The 27,730-nt window shown below is 42.7% G+C and overlaps 1 protein-coding gene across 4 annotated transcripts in view; it reads right to left on the reverse strand.

Moving 5' to 3' along the window:
• SH3PXD2A (SH3 and PX domains 2A) overlaps positions 1-27,730 on the reverse strand; it is a 272,067-nt gene that overhangs the window by 31,972 nt on the left and 212,365 nt on the right. For all 4 annotated transcript variants that reach the window (XM_080402560.1, XM_080402563.1, XM_080402561.1 and 1 more), the window contains 2 exons: positions 7,924-8,037; positions 3,335-3,418 (listed from right to left, as the gene is read on the reverse strand). In XM_080402560.1, coding sequence (XP_080258686.1) covers positions 3,335-3,418; positions 7,924-8,037 — 198 coding nt within the window. The remainder of the gene's footprint in view (positions 1-3,334; positions 3,419-7,923; positions 8,038-27,730) is intronic.

A 27,730-nucleotide genomic window follows, 5' to 3' on the forward strand; every position in this document is an offset into this window, starting at 1 on the left:
TACTTTCCTCCATTGTAATAGCTCCAGTTGGAAGTGTTTGGCACAAACCCAAAGCACCAGTAACTTACGTCAGATATCTGGGATACAGAACTGGCATGTAAAACCCCTGCTTTTCCCAATCAAACTGTAATAGCGCAAATGACTTCTCATGAAATTAGCCTGTAAACAATCCTACATCCCCTTCCAGGGGAATTTCCAAATAAATGCATGTGCAGAATTAGCATTTTACACCGTACAAGAGAACATGAACTGCAGCTTGCAAGTCTAACGTGTCAGGACTGAGGAAAACTACAAATGTTCAGCTTCTCCTCAAAATTTGTATCTGTTATTTGAGTTTTGTAATATACAGACAAAAGTTTAGAAAATGTACCGCAAATAAAAACATTTAACATTTAAAGAAACCAAGCTCTGCAGCTACATAAGAAACATAAACCAATGTAATCTCTTAGATCTGAGCATACCATGGACCATTTTAAAGAGAAGTTCAGAAACAAATGTCATCTGTTCCTCTTTGTAAAAACGGACTACAGCTGTTCTCATTGCAGATTTTTTTTCAGCTTTAGAAAGAGAGCACTATGATGATAATCAATAATTTGTCTTTCATGTTTCTTATTCACAGACCCAAATATCCCATTTGCTCCCAAATAGCTGAAGTTCAGGATGCTTAGCCTCTTCAAATGGCTTTGGAAAGGGTAGAAATAAATAAGCCATATGTTCCCCTGATAATTCTTCTCCATCAGGCAGTCTTCAAGAGAGAAGCAAACACTCTTTCCTTCTGCACTCAGGCTTTCCCAGTGTTTTTAATATCCAAGAATATCTCTTAGAAAATCCTGGCCTTCAGAAACAATGTTTAATTCCTTTGGTTCTGGCTTTAGTGAGTCTATCATAGACCTGGTCAGTAAAAATGTTCATTAGTGGTACCCAAGAATAAAGGGGAGCATCCTTTACAGCTTGCTTTTAAACTCCAGTGAACTCTTGGAGCTAACCCTTCCAACAGCAGGGATTATCTCAAGCAGAATATCGCTGGGTGGGAAGAATTTCAGCCAAAATGTTTAATTGAATTTATTTCCAAGGAAGAGGCCAAGTGGGGGAGGGGATGCTGTTTTGCCCGAGCTGAAAAATTCTGGCAACCTCCTGTTTAAGCAGCTCCAGTTCTTCTATGCTTTGGAGCAGGGACTTGAAGGTTGGCGGGGGGGTACGTATGTATACTTCATGTATTCTGTCATTTCAGTGCAAACCCACCCAAATTTGGCCTTGTTAGAAGTCTTTTGGGCTGGGATGGGAGGGAAAGGGAGAAAGAATCTCTTCTGACCTCACATAAACTGTGATCTGTTAGAGAACAGCAGGCTGGACACCCAGAGAGACTCATACTTTCAACAACTGCAGTTTGGAAGGCATAGATGTCTGTACAGGCTACAGCTATGCCAGATGATGAAGCCACTGTTTCCAACCTGTCCCCAAGTATTCAGATCACTTTCTTTACTTCCAGTGAGCCTGCTCTTGTAAGAGCTCCCTAACCTACTACTCCAGATAACATTAAGCAGTTTATTTTTAGCCAGCCTGCATAGCTGTGGCTGAAATGCATTGGAGAGAGCTTATAGGAACAGCTCAGCAACGGAGGGTGCCCCAAACCTTGAGATGTTACAGTTTGTGCCAAGTTCATGTGCCAAGATTTAGTTTGAGATAAAGCACATATCCCCCCAACACACTCAAAACCCCAGCACTGCTTGGGCCTAATAGGGAAGAAACTGTTAAGGAACAAGAAAAAGGCTGGGATGGAAGAGACTAGGGGAGCCTGTGGTGGGGAAGACTGCCAGGAAAAGACACTGCAATACCGGGCAGAGGGCAGGTCTGGGGAAGATGCACACAGATGGTGGGCACGAGTGCAAAAGGGAGAACTTGGAAATGCAACTTAGGTCCTTGAGTCTTACCAGTCAACTACGCTAAAGGAACGATCATGCATTTTAAATTTTATGGAGCTTTGTTTGCAATATTGTAGGAATATGAAAGGATATATTTGCTTAAATTGTAAACAAACTGTTTAGAAAACTGATTCCCAGAAATTCTCCCTGTTAAATTGCCAGGAAGTATCTGGCTGAGTTTGACAATGCAAAATAAGTAGCTCCCAAACTCTTGGGGTACAGAAACAAACACAAGTCATCATGTGTGGTTATGGGGTGGGGTATTTTGGTTCCTTCAGGGTGTATTTGGTGGCTGAGAAGCAAGACCTTGTCTTCTAAGGGTAGTTTCAGTTCCTGCAGGGTCAAGCTACAGAAGAAAGAACACCTCTCTTGTTATTGTTTCCTCAATAATACTTTCAGGCAAAGGTGAAAGGTCACTGAAAAGTTGTATGTGTTTGACACACATGAGCGTGTATGAAGAACTGCCGCCAAATCCACAAGAAGATAAATTTGCTGCTTTAAAAGTACATTCTCTCCCTAGTAGGATATGGCATCTTTTCCTCATCTAGGAAGCTTCTCTTGTGCTTGTATTTGGTTCCATCCTCTCAGTAAGGTTGTCTGAAAGCTGCCGACATGCAAACGGTGCTTCCTCACTCCTCCTTCCTTTTTAAAGTGCAATAAATACCATATCTGAAAAATCCCACGAGAAGGGGAGAAGGGGATAGAAAGGGGTACCTCTGCTCTGGGAAAGACAATTCACATACACTGGAGAAATGCTTGGTTTGGAAGATTCCTCAGACTTCACCCAAATGTAGCTTCAAAACACAAGGTGTTCCCTCCTACCCTGCCATGCTCACTGTCAGACCAACAGAGCTAGAAAAACCCCATCAAAATGTTGCTAATGATGGTATTTTAAACACCTACGACTGACACCAAAAGCTACCAAAAGCTCTGAAGAAGTCTGTCTTTAGTACCAAGCACTGCCTGCAAGGAAGAGAGGGGACTGAAACTGGAATTATTCTCATCTTTCCACACCAAGTGCTTTTCCAAGACGCACATCTCTGACCATGGCTTTTTGGCGCTCTTCTCATTTTAATAGCCTGAAAGTATCACTTGTCCTTCTTGAGGTAGGAAAGATTGAGTACAAGTATGTCCAAAGTTAAAACACAACAGATGTGAGCAACCCTAAGCAGCATGAGGATTCAGACTGCAGAGCTATCCTTGGTTATTAGCCTCCGGCTCTTGGGGTGCCTAACCCTGGCTCCAAGACACCCTCCAGCTGTCATGTACAAAATCCACATGTGAACTCTGGACCTTCAGTCTCTCTCTGCTAGAGTGCTGAAGATGCAGACCCCAGTGCACAACAGTCAAAGCTGCAGCATGGCTTTTGGTGCATCCTTAAGGGCTGGTGCCATAGGAAGCTATTAATTCACCTCGACTCTGCTGCCTGTTGACTATCCCGCCCAGCGTCCATCGCCGGTCCAGGCGTCTCAGGTGAGCCTTGCGTCGCTTAGAAACTAGTTTGGAACATGGATGGAAACAAACAAACAAACAAAAAAAATAATGGGAGGGTGAGGAATAAAAACAAAAAATGGCATTTACAAGCATTGGTCTTGTCAGCAGGAATGAGTTAGGTGGGATACAGACATTTTGGTTTAGTTTATATAGTACAGTGGAACAAGTTAGCTTCTTGAGCCTGAGCAACATGAACCACCTAGAACTGACACAAGTTACCACCCTTGCTACTGGCTTTCCTTAAAAAAAAAACACAACAAAACCATACATGCACCCCAAACCAAACTGCTTGTCCGGGGAGGCTGCAGTAGCAGTACAGATCAACATCATGGACGCTGCATCTCCTGGTTAGGCTGCATAATCTTTGGAGAATTTAGCCTATTGCATATGACATCAAACCCAACAGGGCTCTAACCCTCTCTAAGCAAATTACTACACTATAAACAAAATCCAAGAAAAGGAAAAAAAAAAAAAAAAAAGGCAGCTTCTCTTATGTGAGTTCACTTGTAACAGCAGGAACAGAACCCAAGTGAAAAGTGTCTGATGTCTCCTTGCTTGCAACACATGACTCACAATCACTGCCATAGCTAGTTCTCATGATCCAAACTTCTAATGTACTAATAAAAAAATATAAGAAAAAAACCTAACCTTGCAATTACTGAGCAGGCTCAAGAAGCTAAGAAGTTAGAACTGAGAATTAGTTACACACTGAAACAATATTTTATGCTCAAAATATAAATAAAGACAAGACACCTATCGAAATGGATTATGAGAGCAGCTGTGCACAGAGGACACCACTTGTTTTCTGGATCACGTATGTAGAACTGTACTCAGATCCTTCTTCTGCTTATGAAAGCGTGAATGACACAGGAACCATTGGACCAGCACAGAAACACAGACAAACATCTCTCTTTTTCCGCTCAAGGGCTTCCATGCTAGTTTGGCAACTACTGCAAGGGTGCTTGGTGCTGCCACAAAGCAATGTAATCTATTAAATTTCAGCTATCGCTGGGGTGCAAACACAATCGGTTTGCTAGTGATGCTGGGAAGCTGTCCATAAACTCTGATATCACATTGCTAGTAATCACTCAATTCTGCTTATGTGCACTCATTTGGGGAATACAATCTTAGAAGAGTGGACACCATTGTCTTCTAGAACTAACTATAGACAATCAGGCACAGCAAAATTATTTGGGGAATCATTAGCTGAACAAGTAAAAGAATTAATAACTTCCCCCAAAATGGCTTTTGCCTTTTTGCCCTTTATATCTGTCAGGGGCTTAGATCAGACTTTTGCACCCAGCTCACTCAATTTGTCCCTTGCTGTAAAGCTTAAACCACCCCTAGTCACCCTAAGTGGAGGTGTGGCAAGTGGTGTTGAACAGACACAATGTCTAGTTTGTGGTACTCTGTACTTTCCTTTTGATCCCATGTGGATCAAAGCACCACCAAAAATTTTTAGAGGAGCTGTATTTCAAGTTTATAGATCACTGTGTTCTTGGCTAACAGAAATCAGTGATCTTCTTGGAAGCCTTGGTGGCACAGAAGATGAGCTGTCCTCACTCCTTACTGGTAATGTTTTTCTTACCAATTGGTTTAAGCTGGTGGCTTCCTCCAAATCAACTGGACATTAGACTGTCAGTTACACACACACACTACATAAGAGGCAACACAGGACACTCCACTAGACATACAGATTGTAGCAGAGAGAGAAGCTAAAGCTAAATTCACAGTAAGGGTGCCTGCATTAGGAGGTTTCTGTACAAGAAAGGAGGAAATTGAAGATGCTGAACTTAAAAGGGCTTGCAGGAAGGAGTAGCTTCAAGAGTCAACACAGAGCAGTCATCCACAGCTCCTTGCTCACGCTGGGAATTTGGAGGATTCATCCATCCGGGAGCATCCCTTGAACACAGTGGATCACAGATCCACCATGCCATGTCCTCCTCACAACACATAACTATCCCCAGTGATAGCCCTTCTATACCACAGTGATGCTTTTGTATGACTCAGGGTGGATTTTTTTTCTTCTCAACAATATTGAATTTTGCCATTTGATCCCAGACTCGGACTTGGTTGGTCATGCCACAGTCACCAGAAAGGTTATTTATCAAGTGTCTAAATGTTTCCAGAGAACATTTTAAGACATTTACTTTAACAGCTCCTGTGGCTGTGAATGCTTCAGATCGCTTTCATGAATGTTTTCAAAGCCTTGTAAAATGGTGTTGGTCTAAACACACGCCCAGGTAGCAGTCAGCTGCCTACCCTCACCCTGACAAAAGATCTTGTGCAGGCTCAGATGCAGACAGGAAGCACTTTCGTCTTTTTCAGGGAACAGACTATTTAAACAGAGACACATGGAAATATTACTGCTATGCAGAGGCAGCATTATTAGTAAGCTGCATACAGCACCTCCTTATCTTTACAAGGGCCTGCCACAGCAGAGCGAACCTCTGGGTCTGCCTGTCTTGAGCACTTGTTTCAGGCCCACTGCAAATAGAAAGGGCTAAGAGGCTGATAACAGAGAGCTCCCTACATTAATGTTTCTACCATTTCAGCATAGGCAGATTGCACAGATTGCACAGTTGCAGGAAGTCAACATCTCCAGGAGTCACTCTGAAAATTGTATGAAGTCTAAATCCAGGGGCTAGGGCACTTAATCCACTTGAGATGACTTCCTCCTCAGTTACACTTGAGCCCCTTTCTCCTGCCTACTGAGAGTTGGCAAGTTTTCTGTGTAAGTATGTTCATTTTTATACACTTTTCTTTAAGAAAGTGAATCTGAGTTGTTCTTTCCTCTCTTAGGGAATAACTATTAGGAAAAGAACAGCCCAAGTAAAGGACTGGAGGGGGGGAAATACAACAAAAGAAGTCCCAGTTTATGTGGTTAATAACATAAACCAAAGTTACTGGAAAAGCAAGCAAAAGCTGAGGCACATCAAAGTAGCTGCAGAGGTAATGCAATTAGATTTGTCACTGAGATGGAACTGAACAGAAAGGGAACACCACTCAGGTTTCAGTGTATCTGGATTTGGAGTAAGGCAAGAGCACAACTGCTGACCAAAGCTGAGGAGAGCAGTGTAATGGATTAAAAAGGGGACTGAGAGGAAAAAGATAAGGAACATTTGATGGCTTTTCCATTACCCAGGAAAGACTGCTATGTGGCAACAGCCCCGTGCAGCGTACACCCCAGAGGGCAACATGAAAGGCAGAAAAGAGCTTGGAATGAAAGCAGTTTAAGCACTAAGGCTGTCAAGCATGCACCATATTTAAGTCAGGAAAAGGGAGGAAGCTACAGAACAACAGACAAGGCATTCTTCAACTCTTTCAGAAGACAGCAGTAAGTTTTTGTTCTTTACTAACAGGGAAATTTTACTAACTGCTTTTGCATCCGCTAAGATGTTGCATCATAGCAGACTGGTTCCCAGCCTACAGTCTACAGCCAGTCTGTCTCTAAACCCTAAGTGACCCAGGATATGGGCAGCTTCGAGCAGGGAAAAATGAGTTACAGAGCCAAAGATTTCAATAAGCCACAGATGTCACCCTTGGGGCCCAGTACAAAGTTATGTTTTGCCTGTGTGCTATCTTAATGAGCAGATGGTCACCCCAACACATCTCTAAGCCTCCTGACTGTGCTAAGGAAAGGTCAGCTGAGTTTCCACATACGTTTTACATGAGTGTCACATCAAAAGCACCTAGAAATTTAGCAAGATACTCATTAGAATGGAGCAAATAATAGTAAGTGTCCTTTGTACACAGTTGTTACATGAGAAGTCCATTAAGATGTGGTTAGCCTTTCATAATGGAACAGAGGAACACGTGAGGTTGTACTATTCCATTTCTGGAACCTGAATTAAGCATCTTTAGCCAAAAAAAGAAGCACAGCTAAATACATATACATGATGAATGGCATCTAAGTTTTAATAGAATGAGACCACACCATATAAAATTACCTTTCCACACAATTACAGACCACAGCAAACAGCAGTGCAAATAGTTTCAAGGATTAATTAAAAAAAATTGTAATGAGAAGCAAATTGTATCAAGAAGAAGCCATTAAAGTTAAATCTCACTCCTTTTAATGGTGTGTGGCTCTAACAAGCATCTTCTTCCAATTAAAAGCTCTCACTTGTATAATTTCTGCAAACAAGCCATGCAAGTTCTCTCCTTCCAGGGACATGAGAGTCCAAGACTTCCACCAGAATATACTGCTTGGACTTGCACCTAAGTTATCTGTATGCTTTTTAAGGGTATTAAAATGAGCATCATTTCAGTTTTTGAACCTTTTGTCACACTGGGAGCCCAAGCTGCTCACAGAGGGATTACAGACATGGTACTTCACTCCAATTTCTTCTGCAATAGTTTATTTGCTAATAGAAGACAGCAGAGCAGGTTACTACACTGGATTAAACAGCCACAAGTGGCAGCAAAAGTTTTCAACATTCTCCTATGGGGGCAAAAGCATAAAGCAAGTATCAGTTTCCCTTTGACAACAGAAAGCTTTCCATACCTTCCCCAAGTTTGGACGTGTTGATGTCAGAGTCATCTCTGGTTCCATTTTGGCATTCCAGGTATGTAGCAGGAACCCAGCCCTGCTCCTCTGCTGTGCTCACAAACCACCAACCTACAAAAAGAAATAAAAGAAGTTGCTCAGTCAACATTCAGAAGAAGAATAGCAAGATGCTACTGAGAAGGCGGTACAGTACAGCAGCTTCGGTGCGGGTTTGAGTTACTCTGCAACCTGTTAGGAGAGGGGTTTAGTCCCATTACACCATTTCTATCAGATACTCACAGTGGTAAACAAGCATGCAGACAGGCCTCATGTAAAAAAAGTGTGCAATGGCACAAACATCAGTTTATTTTAAGAAGCCTGTATTCTATCCATGACAACTCTGATATGAGCTCTCCAATTCAGTTTCTCAAGGCAAGTCTTGCGACATATACATCTACAGTATTGAAACACTTTCTGTGTGTGTATGCGTACGTGAACATATGGGAAATAGTGCAAATGCTACCTCATTAGAATTTGGTATCACAGAACTCAAAAGATGGAAATAGTAAAGAGTTTAGTAGAAGGGCACAGATTTCAAACAGGATACAAAATAAGTGCTTCTAGAACACTTGTCATCGCAGCTGGTGTTTAATAAACATGACCTGAATTCAATGCCCTAGGAAACTGGAAAGTACTGCACAGAACAGAAATAAGAGAGAAAAGCTAACTGAAATGTGACTTCAGGCCATAAACACCAGATATTTGCCTTCGCGCCTAAACATGCAAGTTTCTACTACTATCTACAAAAATGTGGAGTATTCACCAACTATACAGATATAACCTTTAGGTCACATCCACGTGTAGACAAATAAGAATATAGGTGAGCCCTCTTTATTGGCTCATATGGGACCTAAATAATACCAGCCCTAAAGCATCCTAATCATAACTAGCCTTGCCTGCTTTCTTGCTTGGCTACACTGACTTATGGAATCCTCCACTGAAGTAGAATCACTCACCCAAGAGCGTGCTGCTCTCAGATATGAGCACAACTAGATTCTGCTCCACTCAGGTAAAGGCAGAATTAAGACACAGGACAACAAAAAGCCAAGCAGGTAAACCATTTATGTTGTTTTCTACAATGTCCCAGCCTCCCAAATAATGCAAATTGCTTTCTCAGGACAATACAAGCTATTGTTTGACACCAGTCTTCTTTCAGCCTCCCCAAAGGGAGTTGAGAAAATAGCTATTTCTGCACATGCACCTCAAAACAGTTTACGGACTTTAATGGCTGCCATAAACCCAACAGATTTCACAGGAGACTCCCATGCCTGCCTTTGCTCATCACAGGCAGGGACAAGCCAGCTTGGTGCGTAAACAGGGGCACAAAAACTAGTTAGTTTATGGTGGGGCAAAGCCCTGAGCTGTGTGACAGAGGCCGCCCTCCCACAGCTGGGAGGCTGCACCCCTGGGCCCAGCGTCACTGGGCTCCACCGCCATGCCACATGCACCTTCCTTTAAACAAAACCAAAAAAGAGCAGCAACCTGCTGAAACAATGCTCAAACATTCATGCTAAAAGTCACCCAAGTTCATTCCAAATCCCATCACGGAAGATTTTACCAGAGAACAGTAGTTACAAAGCCATGTTCTCCTCCCTGGGGCCTGTGGCTGGGAGACAATGTGCCCCAAGCAACAAACCTCTCGCTGGCCACCGCACAGCTGCTAGGTAGCTCTATTTATTTACTCTCATAGCTCAGACATGGCTTTCCATTTTCTGGCACAGCAGAGGTTTGGAAACTTTGCTTCACAAGGCTCATGGTTGGAAAGTTTAAATTTAGTTATTCCCCCTCAGCAGGAGGTGGATTCTCCTGCCACGAAGCCCACAGCAGCGAACACACAGGATCTGCCACAGTGTTTCAAAAACACATCTTCATGGTTGTTCCTGATTTTACTAGTAACTTATCGACATGGGTAGCACACACAGTTTAACATACACTTATAATTAGGCACAAAATGTCAGCAGCTCTTTCAGCTGATATCAATTAGACTGGAATAGTTTATGTAAACTCTTTGTCAGAAAGAAATTAAACACAATTGCACAAAACCGGACTTGCCTACACTTAAAAGCGTGTGCTTGGGCCAAACTCAAACCATGGTAAAACCATCTTTGGAGGGCTGGATCACACAGGCTTGACGCCGACCCAGTGCTAGCCCGTGTTGCAATACAGCTCCTCTGGTTTGGCTCACTGCGACACATCATGGCCTCGCATCTGAGTCTGAGGGCTCGTGTCTGGGGCCACGGGGTAGCTGAGCCACCATCCCTCTGAACAGGGCTCCCGGCTATAAGGCAGCCCCTCACTCCCACATGTGCCTCCCCAGTATCACTGTGCCTCCCTACTGCCATTCCCAGCTCCTGAAAGGCCTCAGCAGCGAAGCCTCACACCTCCACCGACCTTACGAACAGTATCCCACGTGCCAGTTGGAGGCCAAGTCACATTTGAGGTAGGTTATAGTCCAGTAACGCAACCAAAATTGATCACAATGTGTGGACGGAGCATGTAACAGTCTAAGTGAAGTTTTAAGTTACTTTGATTCTTCAAGCCATCACTAAGATTAAAGCTTCTAATCGCCACACAGCTCATGAAAGTTATCATTCTTCACCCTGTGTGTCAAGGTGAAGTATAAATGAGAAAGCTCCACAACTACTAAGAGATCAGCAGCATCTGTCCAGGTTCAGAAAAAAATCCAGCCCCTGCTCTGAAATTCTCTTCTCCCATTTCACACTTGCTTCTCAGGAGGACAAAAGAAAGGCTTTAATGCAGCTCATTGGAATAGCATGCCCACAGGAATTAAACAGCCTGAACAACTGAGAAGCCTGAGAAACTTCCAGCAGCACCTCCCAGAAGCAGAAAAGTCAAAAATGGATGCTCACAAGCAAGACATGCAAGGTCTCAGAGTGGCTGAGCAAACATTGCAGAGGCAGCTTACTCCATAAGAGGTGAAAATCTGAATTACGATGGCACATCTAAGCCATAACCCTACAGAAAGGAAATTACAGCACAGTGCAAGAACTGACACACTCCTACCAGAAAATGACTGAAGTGCAGACAAGTTCCACAATGCAGTCCGTGCATGACAGCCACAAACTGCAGAACTCCGCCCAGCTGATCATGATGTACTTGCTCTGTACCATCCCCTCACTAGAAGCATTAGGACAGCTGCCATTTGGTCCCTCCACAGTTTTACCCCTCAACCCCAGGTTCATGGTTTGCAGACAAATTAGCCAGACTGGCCTTTGTTTACAAAAAGCCAGGGCTATAATGGAGCAAGCTATCTCTTGTCCCCTCCCCTGCCATCTTTCCCAACACAGAGCAGCACAGAAATGTTAGAAAACTCCCTTTTGAAATACAGAACAAAACATTGCATTTATTGAGTTCTCCCTCTATGCTAGAGTTGAGCTTCACTTCACAACTCATTATTAAAACCATTCTGCAGCAACATCTGCATGGAATTATGTAAAGTTATCTCTCTGCATTGCCAAGCCAGTCTGAGGTTTGCTCTTGCACTCACACCATCTGTAAAAATTAGGCAGTGCTTTACAGCTTGAGTTAACCCTTACAGATGCCCCTATCTCTCAGGCATCAAAACACAACTCTCAAGCTCATGTGGCATGGATGTCTAGACTGACACTCATCAGCCCTCATCCCTGATGAGGGCTCAAGGGAAGCTTGAGCCTCACAGAAGGCACACAGGGAGTTGTAGCCACTGTGCCCAGACCAAGCTCAGCTTTCCTGCATCACTCTAAATCCTGCTTCAATACTAATCCAAGAATATGAATTTTTAAGGTAGGAGTGCAATTTTCTCCCCACATATGTTGACCCTTTGGTCAGCATCCCTACCTGCAATAGCCAAGATCTCTCTACACTCAGAGTCCATCTAGGCTCTGATAACTCTCAGGCATTTTCAGCATGGAGTGACAACAGTTAACAAGATATAAAAGGTTCCACTTGCCACGCATACATACACATGGCAAGATGATGATTGAAAAATGGAATGGTCACACTGGAGAATGAATAAGTGACAAAAATACTTTGATTCTAAATATCATGTTCTTGCTTTTAATTGCATCACCAGTCCTCTCCCCAAAAGGCTTTACAAAAAGCAAAAGAAATAAGCAAGTGTTATCTACAACCCACACCATGGGAAACTACTAGAACATAGCTAAAGGACTATCTTATATGCAAGTTTTGTTGATGTTTACATGCATCCTCACCCATCCATGCTTCAATATCATCCTTTTCTCCACAACAACAGGAAAATTAGCTATTCCTGTGCAAGTCTGCCTAATCCTAAGATGCTACAATTCTCTTTAAAAAATAGACACACAAAACCCCAGCAGGATCATGCTGAACAGTGGTTTCTAATTCTCCCATAGCCATTAATTTCTCTGTAAACTTTGATTGTCAATTTATGAACTTTACTAAAGTAAACAAGAATAGCAACACTGTAAAAGGGAATGGGAATCTCTCCTGCATAAGTGGACTACACAGTCTTCTAAACAATTACTTAAAAAACACTCTACCTCTCAAGAGTCTTAGAAAAATCCTGCTCAAGCAGCAGTCTGGTACATTTGACATGCGCTCTTTGGAGTTAAGAGCTGCTCTGTTTTAAGTCCTTCTACCTTGGAACTCTCTCTCTCTCTCTCTCGGTTTTGTTGGGTGTTTTTTTTTTTTTTTTTTTTTTAATCCAGTAACTTCAGTTGTCCTACAAAGCAGTACTAGATGCAGTCAGGTCACTTCCAGACCTGGCGCACAGACCTCTTCATGCCAACAGCTAATATCTTCCTTCAGAGATGTCATATGCTTAAAAAAAAAAAAAAAAAAAAAAAAAAAAAAGAGCAAAAGCTAAGGTCAGAGTATTGCTGCATAGATGAAGGTGCTTTTTTTTTCCACCCCTTGAGCTCTTCCTACACAGTACATGTGTATTTGATACACAAAAGGAAGTCAGTCATAATTGCCTCCAACAGACCTCCAAAGAATATGCAGAAGCAGAAATATAAAGGCACCAGAAGTAGCATTTTGCAAGAGGGATTTTATGCAGTAACCATATTCTCACACCCACTTCCTAAAAACTCACTACACTGTCCATACACTGTTTAGACACTATCACTGTACATGCTGGCTCTGCTTTCTGTAGAAGGCTCCTTCAGTCCCACACACTTGGCAAAGGTGCTGGGTTGAAAGCATCGAATTTTTATGAAGGTCGGTGTCTGATTTCTAAGCATTTTGTCCTTATGATTCACAGAAGAGCCATCTTTATTTTAAATATGGTAATATATGCAAGAGGTCTTTCTAGCATGGAGCTGACTATAGTTTGGGGTACAGAAGTCTGTGTGTGAGTCACTGCACAGCAGACTAAAGCTGTCATCTCAGGATGAATTATTAAAGTTGGTGAAATATTAAAGGCAGCTTTTCTCTTTAAACACATGATGTTTCCTAGCTTGTGTGCACTGCAGACTTCACTGCAGCCACCGCTCAACCACAAAGCAATGTTTGTCTCATTTTAAGGATGGAAGTAGGGCTCAAACAAAGACATGCTCGAGAAGAAAGATGTGCTTGTGGCAGACATCCTACTTGAGCACAATTAAGATCCACAGCACAGGTTCTCAGCCTTTTATGTGCCATACCCAAAGCAGATTGGGCCACATATTAGGGTTCCAGCTCAACCATGTGTCATGATCCTCACAGCCAGTTTAAGACCATGGTTTGCATGGGCAACCCCACTTCCCATGGGAGCCTCATTCTGCAAAGTGTTGCAACCCCAAATGTCACTCCTAACTGCTCTCACAGTCAAGACTGAAGGTTGTAGTCTTGCTTGCAACTACTACGGGTTGCACTCTAGGTATTGAGTACTGCTTTAAGAACTCAGGAATAAAACTTAACATCCCAAGTTAATGCTTAACCCCAAGAGGTTTTTAAATTTGTTGCTGAAATACCCCAAGAGCCCCTGAGCACTGTGATGGGGTGGAGCTGCTAGCTTTCTCAGGTGAAAGAAAAGAGGAAAAACGATCACACCTGTCACTCATTTCCTTGTAGCCCAGCATGAACTTCCACATGGGTCATGAAACAGGATTTCTACCATAGGACTAAAAGCGGAAAGAAGAATTACAAATGCAAAAACTCTGCCTTTTTTTTTTTTTTTTAATAAACATGAGCTTTTCAAATAATTAAGATTTGAAATGTAATAAGCAGCAAACATTTTGCTCCTGGTACCAAATATGCCACAACTTCTAACAGGGCATACATTAGAAACCACACACCTGACCGCTGTTCAACAGCAGTCACACAGCCATAGGCTACATTCTGCCCAGCAAACTACCCTAAATATTTAAACTGGAGAAATAGTTATAGTATTTAGTGAAGCAAGAACATGTTGAAGAAGGAAGAGAGGCTGCACATTCCTGTGCTTTGCTCTAGCATTCAACTGAAATTTACAGAAGTCCCTACAGAAACATAATAGGAACACAACCTTAAGGATACTCACTTAGGAATCCCGACAACCCAAAGCACACATGGAGTACCACAGGAAACACTTTTCTTTCCCTTCTTAGAGAGGGTCTGAAAGCTGAGTTGTGTTCTCAGAGTACAGGCTGCATCATTTTTTGCTTAATTTGGTGACGAAAAAAACACTTGAGAAGGTGGCTTCCTGAGGTGAGGGAGAAGATGGGGAGCAGGAGGTGGGGACTTCTGGATGGCTGGACTCTGTTGATATCATTTTTTGGCTATTAACAGAAGAGTACTTTGCCTTATGGAGCTAAAAGTTGGAACAAATGGTCAAGAGCCAAGACCACTGCTGCTGTTCTCCACCAATATTTGGTAGCAACTGCAAAAGCTTAGGACTTCGCAGCAGCACAGGGAATTGCATTCCTTGCACTGCTTTAGGTGTTACCGAGTTCAAGGAAAATAGAAGTGAATGTCAGAGTTCGGTGCTGTAATGTATGAAAAAAAGAATGGAGTTCTTTCCTGCAATGACTAGCTATTAAGACAACTAGTTGTTTCAAGTCTATATGGTTATGGATTTGCTATCCTAATTCTTCCAGTCTGTCTTCTCCCTCCACCCCTACTACTAATCTTGTGGCATTGGTAGATGGAGACTTCTCAGCTGCGCTGTTAGCATATCCCCTTGCTGCTGTACTCCAGTTCCTGTGGTTGCAGAGCTAGCTGGCACAGAGGGCCCACTACATGTGAATAAATATCCTAGTTATTGCTGCCACACAGGTTTTTTCTGGACCAAAAGCAGCTGGCTAGGTGTATACGTAAGTACTCGATACAGTCCCGAAGTGTCTCAGATTCTGGCTTAAACATCTAGCTTGCTTGGATTAGTTTCACATCACATTATATGCATAAACACACATGTATATATGTGGAAATTCACACCCTGACCTCTGATTCAAATACATATTACCCTAGTTTTCTACTGTGATTGGAACCACGTTTCCTTGTACTTCTGGAAAAAGCAGAAGTGTTCAGAACATGGGAAAAGTTCATGGGAAAAGAGAAAATTGGATAATATACAACTCAGTTCTAATACTTTATTGGTTACATCACTAGTAGAGACGATGGATATTCAGAGTATCAGACAATTAGGAAATACATTATTGTATTTGTTCAAATCTTATAAGCTAGTAGGTGACAAGCCTGCCAGAGGTGCACATTCAGCAAAATACGTACATATTTATCTCTTATGACCATTGTGACTTGTGTGCATGTGTGTATGTAGGGAGTTGTTTACGTAAAGCACACAGTTTAACTTTGGGTTCTGGTAACACAAACTGATAATTAACAAACTCCGATTGCTGTGTCTGCAGCTATTTGCTATGGCCAAATTGTTACCCAGGGGCTTCCCCTCCCTGTTTGAAAAAGGACCTCAGATTTGTGTATTGACACAGCTGGAATGAAAGAATCTGCCAAACACGTTTTCAAGAATTCGCATGTACATCCACAAAGCCATCATAATCCAGTACAAATTACACAAGTTGTGTCCTTAAAGCAAGGGAGGAAACGCACTACTTATTATGTTAATAGTTACAGAAAAGTCTTGGACATTGTCTGTAAATCCCAGATCAAGTCCCATCACACTCCACATCACCTGCTTCCCCTAAACTGTCACGTACCCTGGGCTCCCCAAGACAGAAGCAGAAGAAAGCATCATTTGCTAAACCTGACCATGGCCAACTCTGAAACACACACAACCAACAATGCCCAAGGTGCTTGCCAGCATCCCAAGATCACTGAACTTAGAGAATCCACAAAGCAATGAAGTCATCCAGTTCTAGAGGCCAGTCAGCACCCAAGAAGTTGCAAAAAAGGGTTTGCCAAGACTCAAACATCCTCATGCCTTCTAAAAATAAATTTAAAATAATTTTTCCCTTCCGGCTTTACTTGATTTCAAGAACACCTAACAGTGAAACTGTGTATGCAATGTGAGCTGCATTCCATATAGCCCAACGTGTTTGTGGCTCACAGCCTTTGTTCAGTTTGGGAACAAAAGAAACTAAGAGGGAGTGCTTTACTCAGAGGAAATACCTCATCAATCATGAGAAGGAACAAAGCCATCTTTAGGTGGGCATGCTGTACTGTGCAAGCAGCCTGGCTGCAGCTGTTAGCCTGTGAACACAGAGTACTGTACAGTAACTGGAGTAAAACAAGGTCTACCCATAGCCCAGTGGCTTTCAAGAGGTTACAGACTTGCACTGGTATACAGGCCAGAATGGTCCTACCATCCAGTCCACAGTATCAGCTCAGTTATTACAGAAAATACCTGCTTACTGATCGCAAATTTTCTTTTTCATTTGATCTGCTTGGAAACAGAATTTCCTGTCTGATGTCAAGTTCTGGTTGCATTATGTATAATTTTCACCTTTTCTTGCAATTTTTTTGTTTTAGGAAGTGATTTACACACATCCTTCAAAAATGAAGTCTTTCTGATTTTAGTAACCACAAGGCAAGTTAAGATTGCTAGAGGGCACACACACTTAACAGCCAGTATAAAGAGATGTGCATTAAGCCTCTGTAGGCAACAAGTGGCACTGGGCAGTATCTTCCTTTCTTCGTTCCTTTTCCCCAAAGTTTCTTTACTGCAGTGGGTCCCAGAAGTCGACCAGCAGAGATACTGACTGCAACTAATGTCTTTCAGTACAGCTTCCCTGATCATTTGAGTTCATGGGGCACTTTCCTTCCTCCATGTTCGATTACAGGCTAGAGTCCTTCATCTTCTGCTTCCAAAAGGATTTCTGTCCTGTATCTCTTTCAGTGTTTCTACTGTTAGGAAGGTGTAGCTTAGGTAGGAAAGTTGAATGATAAATCCATCTCCTACCCTCCCCCACTTCCTTCTCAGTAGCCCATCATTTAAAGTTTGCAATTTATAGATCCGAGGTTTTAATGAACCTGCCAAAGGGATACTGTAGGCACCATGTTTACAAAAAAAAAAAAATTAAAAAAATCAGTAATTTACAAGGGCTCCCAGCTACATGTTGGTTTGGCTGGGCATGGACAGAGGAGGACTCCAGCACAGAATGTACAGAAATCAGGTTGGCAAACCTGGCCTGTGGCAGCAGACAAGTAACCCACTGCCTTCAGAAAGGCTATGCCAGCACAGCCAGCTCCTGCAGCAGATTTTCCAGAACCACAAACAACTGATTACAGTAAAGGCATGCAAACAGATGGCTTTCCGCCTGACGGGCATGGGGAGCTCAGCCAGAGTTGCCAATGGAGACTCTCTAATAGTCATCACCAGTTGTGGGGTTGTGTTTTCTGTGGTCAGCCAACAGGGTGCAACAGTCCAGCTCACAAGTAATTTCCTTTACATTCACAGGACTTAATCTTAAAACAAACACATTTTGTGTCCAAGCTTTCTTTAGGAAAACATGAATAAGCTTTCAAAAGGGCCTCATAGTAATCTTTTCCAAAGATTACAAATTACTTCCTAGTGGTTTAAAAAAGTTACAGACCCCCAGCCCCAGCTGATAGGAAACAGCATTCACAGGCAGCAGAGAATAGCCAATATTTACTTCCTGCACAGATCGACAAAAGTCACTTTTGTTTTAATTTCTTATTCTGAAGTCTGTAGAGAACGTGGTGTCAGTTGCTTACTGGGAAACCCTCAGCACCACACAGAATCAGGAAAAAGAGACTCTGTGGACTGGAGAGTACCAAACACCATTCCAGGTGCTAGAGTCAAAAATCATACAGGAATTCCATATTTCAGCCATAAATACATCTGCCACCTCTGAAGCAGACTGGTTATTTCATCACAGAACAGAACAACTCTGGACAAGAGCTTGAAGCAAGGAATAAAGGCTATACTATATCCAGCAGGAATCAGAGGGTAAAGCAACCAAACAGGGATACTAGTTCAGTCTGAAGCACAGCTGAGCCACCAGATTAAAACACTGCCTCTTACAAATGTATTTTATGGGATCCTTCTGAACCCCAGTGCTCCTGCTAAAGGAACTGAGATGCCTCAGTTTGCTGGTGCCCAGGACAGTGTGCAGAGCAGCACTGCTCTTCAGCACTCGAATAACCACCTCACAAATTGCTATTTCCATATTCCGGCTGTTCCTTGAAGCTCTGCCGTCAAAATACAACGTCTGTCCAGCTCTATTTATTAGCTAGATTTGGCAAGATTGTAGCCCAGATGGTATGTTATCACAAATACTGATGTAAGCCAAACCGAATGCTCTGCTCTCCCTCCGACATGGCTTCATTGCTTTTCTCCTGAGCTCCATTCAAACCATGTTTCTGCAGTGACCCTGGGAGCTGAGCCTCAAAGAGCTGCCTGCACAAGGCTGCAGGAAATGACAGCTTCGGAAATGAGCACCAGAGTGATGAATAGCAGGCTACAAGAGCAGCCGGTGCATTAGTGGGCTGCCAATTAATGAACTACATTGTACTGAACAAGGACAAACGTGGGCAAGTAGTATCACTGACACTCCCCAGAAAAGATTACAAACCCAATTCAAGATTTTCTGAAGGGTTCTTCCAGGCTTCTCTAGAATTTAGAAACTTAAGACTTGTTACTGTATTTTGTTCAGCAAAAAGCTGAACTGGCCTCATTTTGAGAAGATTATGGAAAACTCAAAGAAAAAAAAAAAAAAAACATGGGGAAAAAGACTTGCCTTTTATCTTTTTCCATCATGGAGACCCAGACAATGAGAACAGCCTGTGCAGGTGGAAACAGAAGAGGACATTCACCTTGAGGAAGGGTATAACTGAGCTCATCCACATAGACTTCAAAAAGCAAGCAGGAATTACTGGGGTATCTGATTCCCTCAGCTCTAACAAAAAGGTGCCTCAGCAGCATGAAAAGGTGAATATAGGAAAGTTACTGAGGCAAAAACCTCTGATAAGATGCCTATTTCCCCTGCTGCAGCAAAAAAAGCACTCCTCTTATATTGCAAAAAAATACTCTGCACACAGACAACTAAGCATTAGGTTCTACTCATTCTTGCTTGGCCTCTGAATAATGAGGCTACACACTTTGCTCAAGCACCTTTGCAGGGTTTTTGCTACATGTTAGTAAGCACATCAACTCCCTGCATCTTGCTTGGTTGTCTCGCCTAGGACGTTGACTTTAAAGACTGATACTTATTAGGCTTTGTTGCTCCTTACAGACTGGAAAGGCAGCCTAGACTCAGAGCAGAGTACTCTGCCTGGAAAGACTAGGAATGCCTCAGTAAGTCCTGCACTACAGGAACATCAATAGCAACGTTCCTATTAACACCTTATTAGAGAAAGGCTGGGTTGCTGGCAACCTCAGTTGCTGACCTGCCTCCAGGAAGGCACTGTTAAGTGTACAGTAAGTCAAAGTCAGAATATTTAAACATTTTCATTTTCTGACTCTCCTTTCCATCTCTTCAAGCTTATTCAGAGCCAGAGCAGGCACTAAGCGCAGATTTGCTGGCAATAATCAGTGAGGCTGATCTTCTGATGCTAAATAAAGGTTAGCAAGGCAAATTAATGATGTGAGATACAGAAGAGCTGTCAATCTCCACACATTTCACAGAGCTGAGACAAGATAAATATATCATTGTGAGGCTTATTCCTTTCCATTAGGAATAAATCAACCATGAAACAAGGGCAAGAGTAATGCTGTCCTTGGGCAAAAAGCTGAGAATTGCAGACCCTCCATTACAACCACACAGGCATTATACAATGCAGCACCATTTAAAATAAACATGCAGCACAGTAAGGGATTACCTAAACCTGTTAGACAGACGATATAGAGCCATAGTGTTTATCTTTTCAACAGGAGTCACTTAAGCTTACCCTGTGAGTGCACGCAAGATTAAACCCTTCCCTCTCCCCATTACAAGGCTACCAAAAGAGGACACGCTGGACTGCCTGTAAGTGCCCCAGCCAGACTCCGCTGGAAGTGCGATACCTCCCGTGTATCTCCTCCTTTCTTTACACAGGCAGCTGCTGTTCCCCCATCGCTCTAATGCTAATGTCATAGAGAACCTTGAGTTCAGGCATTTTGCAACCTTGTACTTTTCAGGATCTCACTCTTGGCAGATTGATGGCCTCTTCCCCCCCCCCCCCCCCCCCCTTTTCCTCAGAATGCACTGATTTCCCCTTCTTATTTTGGGAAAGGTCAGTGATGGAGCACAGAGGCTGTATGTTCACTGCAAGCTGAGAAAGAAGATGGTCCTACTGCTGGGGAGCTGGTCCAGCTTTGAGGAGTCCTCTGCAAGGGAACTAAGAACCAGATCAATTCTTTTTGTGGAGGGCTTTTTTCCCTCCCCAGTTTCCAAGTCTTAGTTACTTCCCTTCCCCTCCCCCACCACTCAAATCTGAACAGTGTTTCTTTTGTCTGTCCCTTACGTAGGCTTCTATTCTCTGGAAACAAGGCCTAAATGTCTCGCACAACAGGGCCCTGATCTCAGCTGGGCCTTAGGCACTGCCATAAAAAATAAACAGAGATCACAAAAGCATGGCTCTTGCTATGTAAAACAGCCTGGATGGTAAATAAGTCTTTGGATAGGTCTGTTAGCTGACATACTAATTACAGCATTGGAATGCTATGGTTTAACAAAAGCTTATACGGCCTGAAAATTTATTCCCAAACATCCCATTTAGTGACTATGTGTGCAACTTGGAAGGGTAATACTGCAATACTAACACAAAATATATGCAACAGTGCACCTCCAGCAAGACCAGCTGTACTACTAGCACATTTTAGGATGACTAATGAATTGAAGCTTCTTCAGCATGCATCCCTCCCAAGGGCTGCAGGCAAGGATTATGGAGTGGAAAGAACCCAGCCTGGGTTAAAGAAAAGTACATATTCCTGTAGGCCCCAAATCCCTACTGGGGAAGGGGATCTCCCATTGCATTTCAGAGAGATCTACTCCCCCTTCCTTGTTTGCATGAGCTCGTCAATACACCACATTCTAAGACTCCAGCTCAGCAAAACATCTTGCAATGCAGCCTGCAGAAGGCAACCAACCCCACGTATTTTTGGTAAGGACAAACATCACTTCCAAATCCCTTCCTAAGTTATGCAGAGACTCTCAACACCAGGTGTGAGGGGAGCCACCTCCAAGACATACCAGCCCCTTGATGAATTTCTTGATCAATGTCCTGGCTAATAACTGACACCTCCTGAAAGTTCAAAATTGCCTCCTGATGTTCCTCAATCCAATGATAAGATATAGCGCAGCTCTTTTGTGCTTACAAGCCATTTTCAGGGAGATTATGCTTTCTTCAACTGATGTATTTGTACCAATTGCTAATGTAAGTCTGGGTGGGGCTGCCTGGTACCAACACACATAGTATCAGCTGGGAGCGCAAAACAAGCTTTGTGATGCACTTATTTTGGGAAATGACCACACGCTATACTTGCAGTAGTGCATGTTAATTATTAGTGAGTATTAATTATGCAGTATTAACTTGTTAATTTTATTTCTTTAAAATGTCTTTCCAATCTGCCCTGCTAATAAACAAGTTCAACCAGATACCAAACTAAAATATGGTTTGGTTTAATAAAATTTGTAAGTCAACTTCACATGGTGCTAAAATTAAGGGCTTAATTCTCTGTCCTACAAAAAGTTAGATTTGTTGGTCATCTGCAGGATGTACTGCCTCAGCTTTAAGCTATGCCCCTACTTGCTCGTCCACACTCAAAGCTGAAGGCTCAAAGGACATTCAACATCTAGTCTGCCTTCTTGCATCTCACAGGCCATTAATGCTACATCACCTGGCTCACCAGCGTTATGCCTAATAACCTTTACCAGACTACTCATTCTGAGGAACATGGCTTTTTTCCATAGTGGAAGTTACAGTATGGAGGCTATTCCAGAAATGCAGGCACCAGCCAACGATACCTGAGGAATTATCATACAGACATCTAACCTGCTTCACAGGATAACTTGTTGAAGATTTAGGTTACAGGATATTGGAAAGATTCAACCTTGCAACATTTGCCTAGTTAAGATTTCCATTTTTTTCTTTCCCTCCTAATTTTTCCCTGCCACTTCAGCTTCTGCAGTTGCCTTGTTAACACCTTCCAGGAGTCCCAGAAAAACTCAAGCGTAATCCAGACATAATCTCAGACATTTCTGTTAGCCTATCATATCAGCAAGTATGTCAGAGTGACCAATCCAAAGTCTTGAGAACCACAACCACTGAAATTTCAGAGGAAGGTTTGACTTCATAACCTATTTTCTAGTTTGAGCAAAACACAAATCCATATTTTCATAATCTCTTAAAGCCTGAGAATTATCTAACCGTATGAGAGGACGTGATCTGCATCTACTTGGATACAATGAATAAGGTCTGACAGAGGGAGAGGATCTCAAAAGCACCTTCCCACAGCAAGAAGCAATCAGTCAATTTTGCTCACGCTTGTTTCCTTCAAGTTCTGATCTCTAAGAAGAAGATAATACTCATTACAGTAACCTTAGACCTCAGTATGACTTTTGACACATTTGTTGATGTGATTTACATCAACATGTCAGCATGGCTATGACTTACTTCCAGGAGCTGCCTCTCCTCCTTCCCCCAGGAGATGCAGAAACCTCACATCCATACCCCTTCCTTTCCTGGTATCTCTTTTCCATAGAAAATAGGATGGGAAAACCCATTAACCAGTTGACTTTGCTTTCTTACCACTTTTGCCTCTCCATCAGCAGGGCAGCCCCCTACAACATGGGAGTCAGAGAAAGCTGAAGCTATCTGCCAGCAGAAGCTGTCTCTTCACTGCTGGCCTGTCTTCTGTCCAAAGGTAGCTCTAGTGCTTGCCAGCACTGCTTCCCCACAACCACAAAGGAATGGAGCTACTCGTCTTTCATGCCATTTCTACCTTTATTTTCACAACTGTAAAGAGGACCACACTGCAGTTTACTTTTATAAATAAGTAGGAAACTTTTTGACCTGAATTATCCGAGTAGGCTGTAATGTCCTATTCAAGTAAAGGTATTTAGCAGGAAAACAGTGAAATACCCCAGACCGCATGTTCTAGTGAAGTGTAGGCTTAAGCACTTGGCTCAGCAGAGGAGCAGAGCCAAGGAGTGAGCAATATCCTCATAAAAACCCCTTCTGCAAGGAGCCACTTGTTCCTTCACTGAGGGCAATGCCTGTACTGTGGTGCCATTAAGCCTTTAACTCATCACAGCTTTGCACTGTCACTTCCAGACTCACTTGCCTTTTCCTTCCAACTATGTCTCAGGCCTTTGGATGAGCCTACGCTTATTTATTTGCAGCTCAGTTTTCAAATCCTGAGCCAGAGCCAACAAAGCAGAGTGGCTTCTCCAGATGAGGTCCTAGAAATTAGCTACAAAGGTTTCAGTACAACAAAGGACACTGCATTTGCTTCCTCTGCAAACTAAATGAGGGTGTGCAAGGGGCACAGATATTGCATAGCAAGTAAGAAAAAAGGTGAGATGAAGCCTTTATCACGGGGAAAGAAGTTACGAAACCCACTTCCAGCCAAATATATAAAGAAATTTAAAATATAGCTTACCTACCTACCCCAAACATTAGGCTAAGGTCAAAGACTGGCTTCAGGCTGGAGTTCAGGGGATTTCTCATCTGCTGCTTAAAACCACCATCCCTTTGATAAAACATTGGTAATCCTATTCAATTGCAAATTTAGAAAGCCGCAATAGAAATCAGTAATAAAGGATACTGACAGCCCTGCCTTCAAGCACTACTAGTATACCTTAGGGTATATGTCTCATAGCTGCACAGGGGAGTGCAATAGAAAACCCTACTTTGCAAGCAAGATGCCTGTCTTTAACCAGAGCCAGAAGTCTCAGGAGCATGACATTTCATTCAGACATAGCAAAAGACTTCTTATGACGAAGATGAGGTATTGATTAAAAAAAAAAAAGAAAGAAAAGGAAAAAAAAGGAAAAAAAAAAAGAAGTGGCTGACTCACCCCCTGCCCACTCAAGCAAGCTGTAAGTTTGAAGAAAAAGAACAAAATGAACTTTGGTTTGACTCCTCTGTGTTCGGAATTACTTTGCGACAATGATTCCCTGCTGCCAACACACACTCCAGCTCTGAAAGCAGGGATGACTGTGTCCAAGCCAAACACACGCGTGGCTGGAGAGCCTCGCAGCAGATTAGACAGCTCTTCTTTGTACTGATACATGAAATACATCTGGGGCACCCCAGCTATATGAAGGGCACATTCCTTGGCTGAGCCGATGCTTGTTGAGTGCTGCTGCAGGCACCAGTGACATTCATCTCTGGAGCACTGATACAGCACATTCAGCAGCTCCCCAAGCTGACAGATGGAGATACCTGGGAATGGGACTTGTGAAACACCCCCAAAGGGCTGATACTCTCACTCAGATTATCTGAATACCAATGTGGAAAACACATCAAAAGCATCCTTACTTTGAATCACAATGAAATGCTCAGTAAGGGGCTGGCTTTACAGAAAGCCAGCTGCAAGCAAAGGCAGCCCTTGGTCATCAGCGTCACAAACATCTTCAGGAGTCAACTCAGATATACAGATACAGTTGTATGTCCAAGTCAAGCTCCCACCTCAAAGTCCAATAATACTTCAGCCATACTGTGCATCTGGAACCAAGCTGTTGCCACTCCAGACACAATACGTCTGTAAAGAGTCTGTATCCTCCAGAGACACAGGTCTGCAAATAGCTCCATTTCTCATGGGGCTTTTATGGTTAAAAAAGTTTCTTTTTAAAGGTTACTTTAAAAGGGAACAGAAATATTAGACTCTGCCCTTACAGTGATGGCATCATCTAATATGAGAAAAATTAATATAATTGAATGGAGTTCCCTTATTATCCATTTAATTAAACATCATCACTTTTTTAGCCACTTTAACTGGCCCATCAAGAAGGTATGAAAATTTACATTGAATCAGTTTAAGGGCCAAAACCAAACCAAGTGTACCAGGCTCTCTTTTAAGTTTATACACCATAGCTTTTTCATGCATTTAGAAGTAAACTTTCAACTCTATAACATGAATGTCCAGCTTAACACTAGTGAGTGCTAGTAACATCACCACTCATGTAAATCAGAGGTTATTTGATGGGGCACCAGAAGATTTAGGGAGAGAATAGACATCTCTACTAGCCGTGAGCTCTGGCCCACGCAGCACAGCCTGGGCCAACAAGAACCCCAGCAGTTTTCAGTCCTCCTTGTGCTAGTCTTGCCACGACATTCACACTTTGCAGTGGTTTTGAGTTTCCAAATCAGAAGCTTTGCTGGATATTTCCAATTTTGAGAAATCCCCATGCCAGAGGAATAAAAAAAAAAAAAGATTCTGAAAAATTTAAATTTTTCCAGACTGCATACCAGGCTTAATTCCTTATTCTCTGTTACTATTGTCTATGAGTTCACTTGACAATTTTCAGCTCTTCAGATTTACAACCATTCCTAGCAAAATATTTCATCCACAAATAAACGCAACCATCCTTTTTTCTGAAGGCAAGGGGAAAATATATAGAAAGCTCACAGATGTTTGGCAAGTACATCAAAGCTAGGCTAGTCAGTACAAAAACCCTCCCCAAAACCCCTGACATTCTCAACGCTTTAACGATACAATCAAATTTTAAATATGAACAGAGGGGGATTCCAAATGGGTACATAACATCTACAATAAGTTAATTGGAAGCGCACAAAAACTTGGAGCACAGAAAGCCATACACTGTATTAAACATCTTCATGTGCCACTTCATTCTGTGAAGCCAGTCAGGCTGAGTCTGAGCAAATCTTTGTTTTTCAAATTAATATGAAATTAGATGAGGCTAGGCAGTGATATCAACTCCTGGCCAGTAGGTATCAACTTACTGTCTTTGGCAAAGCCACGCTTGTGTTCTCTAGACAGTTGGAGAATACGGTACTTGGCTCTTCAAACCCAGTGATTCGCTGCTACCCATGTATGTTCACTCAGGTGCTCTTGGATCTTTGGAGAGCAGAGAGCACTTTCCCCTCTGACAATATTTCATAACTTCAGCACATAATACCTTTTCCAAAGGAGGACAGATGTGCAGGAGTACTTTCAGTCTTCCAAGAAGTTTTCCATTAGGATCTTGATTTTTTTTTTTTTCCTCCCTCTGGCTGTGCAGTCCAACAGCATAACCATAACCACAGCCCTGCAAGGCTGGAGACAGGAGGTTGCTGCTCAAGCCATACTTGCTGCAAGCAGACCATCCAGATGAGGTACTGCCCATTCGCTCCCCAGGTTCAGAGATGACTCTGTGAGGAAGCTTGCCAGCAGGCAGCTACTCACCCTTTTCAGAAGAGCTTTGAAAAGGGCACTGTGGAAGAATAGTTTGAGCCCAGCTTACCTTACGTGGGAAATTTCAGCCAAGAGCCATCATGTCAAACATTCAGTTTTTTTGAGGGGTAGAGAGTTATCATATGGGATGGGTAGGGGGGAATGGCTCTATTTTGTATATGCTAGTTACAGGAAAGAAGCCAGCAATAATGCCTATCCCACTCACAGTTCAGGGTTGTTTTTTATCTTTGTTTTTGGGTGGGGTTTTTTTGGGGGTTTTTTGTGTTTGTTGGGGTTTTGAGATTTTTTTTTTTAATTATTTATTTATTTAAAGTTTTGTAGGCTTTGAAGAGGAGTGGGAGGAAGAGGAAGATCGTAAGCTTCAAAAATTTCACTTTTGGCATGCCAAAGCCAGAAACAGAAATGCCTGGATTTTCCATGATGGTTTGGACACATGCCACAGTGAAAGAAGCCACTTCATAGTAAGCTCTCGTCTGTGAGGAGACACGCTTCAGATCATCCAGGTTCAGGGGGAAGGGACTATTTCCCTTCGCTACAGGAAGGCCCAATCTGCATGTGAACTGCTCCTGCCAAAACAGGCTGTTCAGTCAGCCTGGACAACTACGGACACAAGCAAGTCTATTGTCCTGTTCCACAGAAGGCATCACATCCATGATGATGTTCAAGGTGCATTACTATGGGCTAAAGTAGTAGAAAGCCTGCAAAAAGCAGAAAGGAGAAGGAGTTTATGGGAAAGAAGACAGTTGCGTCCCTAAAACTCCAAGAGAAAGTCAGGTTTTTGGTAGGTATTTGGAGGCTGGAAGCAGACAGACAACCACAAGTTAACTGTTTGATATCTACATGCACCTCAGGAAACGTTATTTGTTTCTGCATGTTCCTATTATAACACACTAGTTCTTGGTTACTCTCCATTTTTTTGCCAGGAAACCCTGATGCTGCTGTCACATGATTAAGAAGCCGCTCACTAACTCAGCAGAAACCCGACGCTCCAGAGTCTTTGGCTGTAGCCACTGTACAAAGAGCATTTGGGATCCTGTGGCATCTGACAGT

The sequence above is a fragment of the Falco punctatus genome (assembly GCF_963210335.1).
Source record: "Falco punctatus genome assembly, chromosome: 9".
Classification (NCBI taxonomy): domain Eukaryota; kingdom Metazoa; phylum Chordata; class Aves; order Falconiformes; family Falconidae; genus Falco; species Falco punctatus.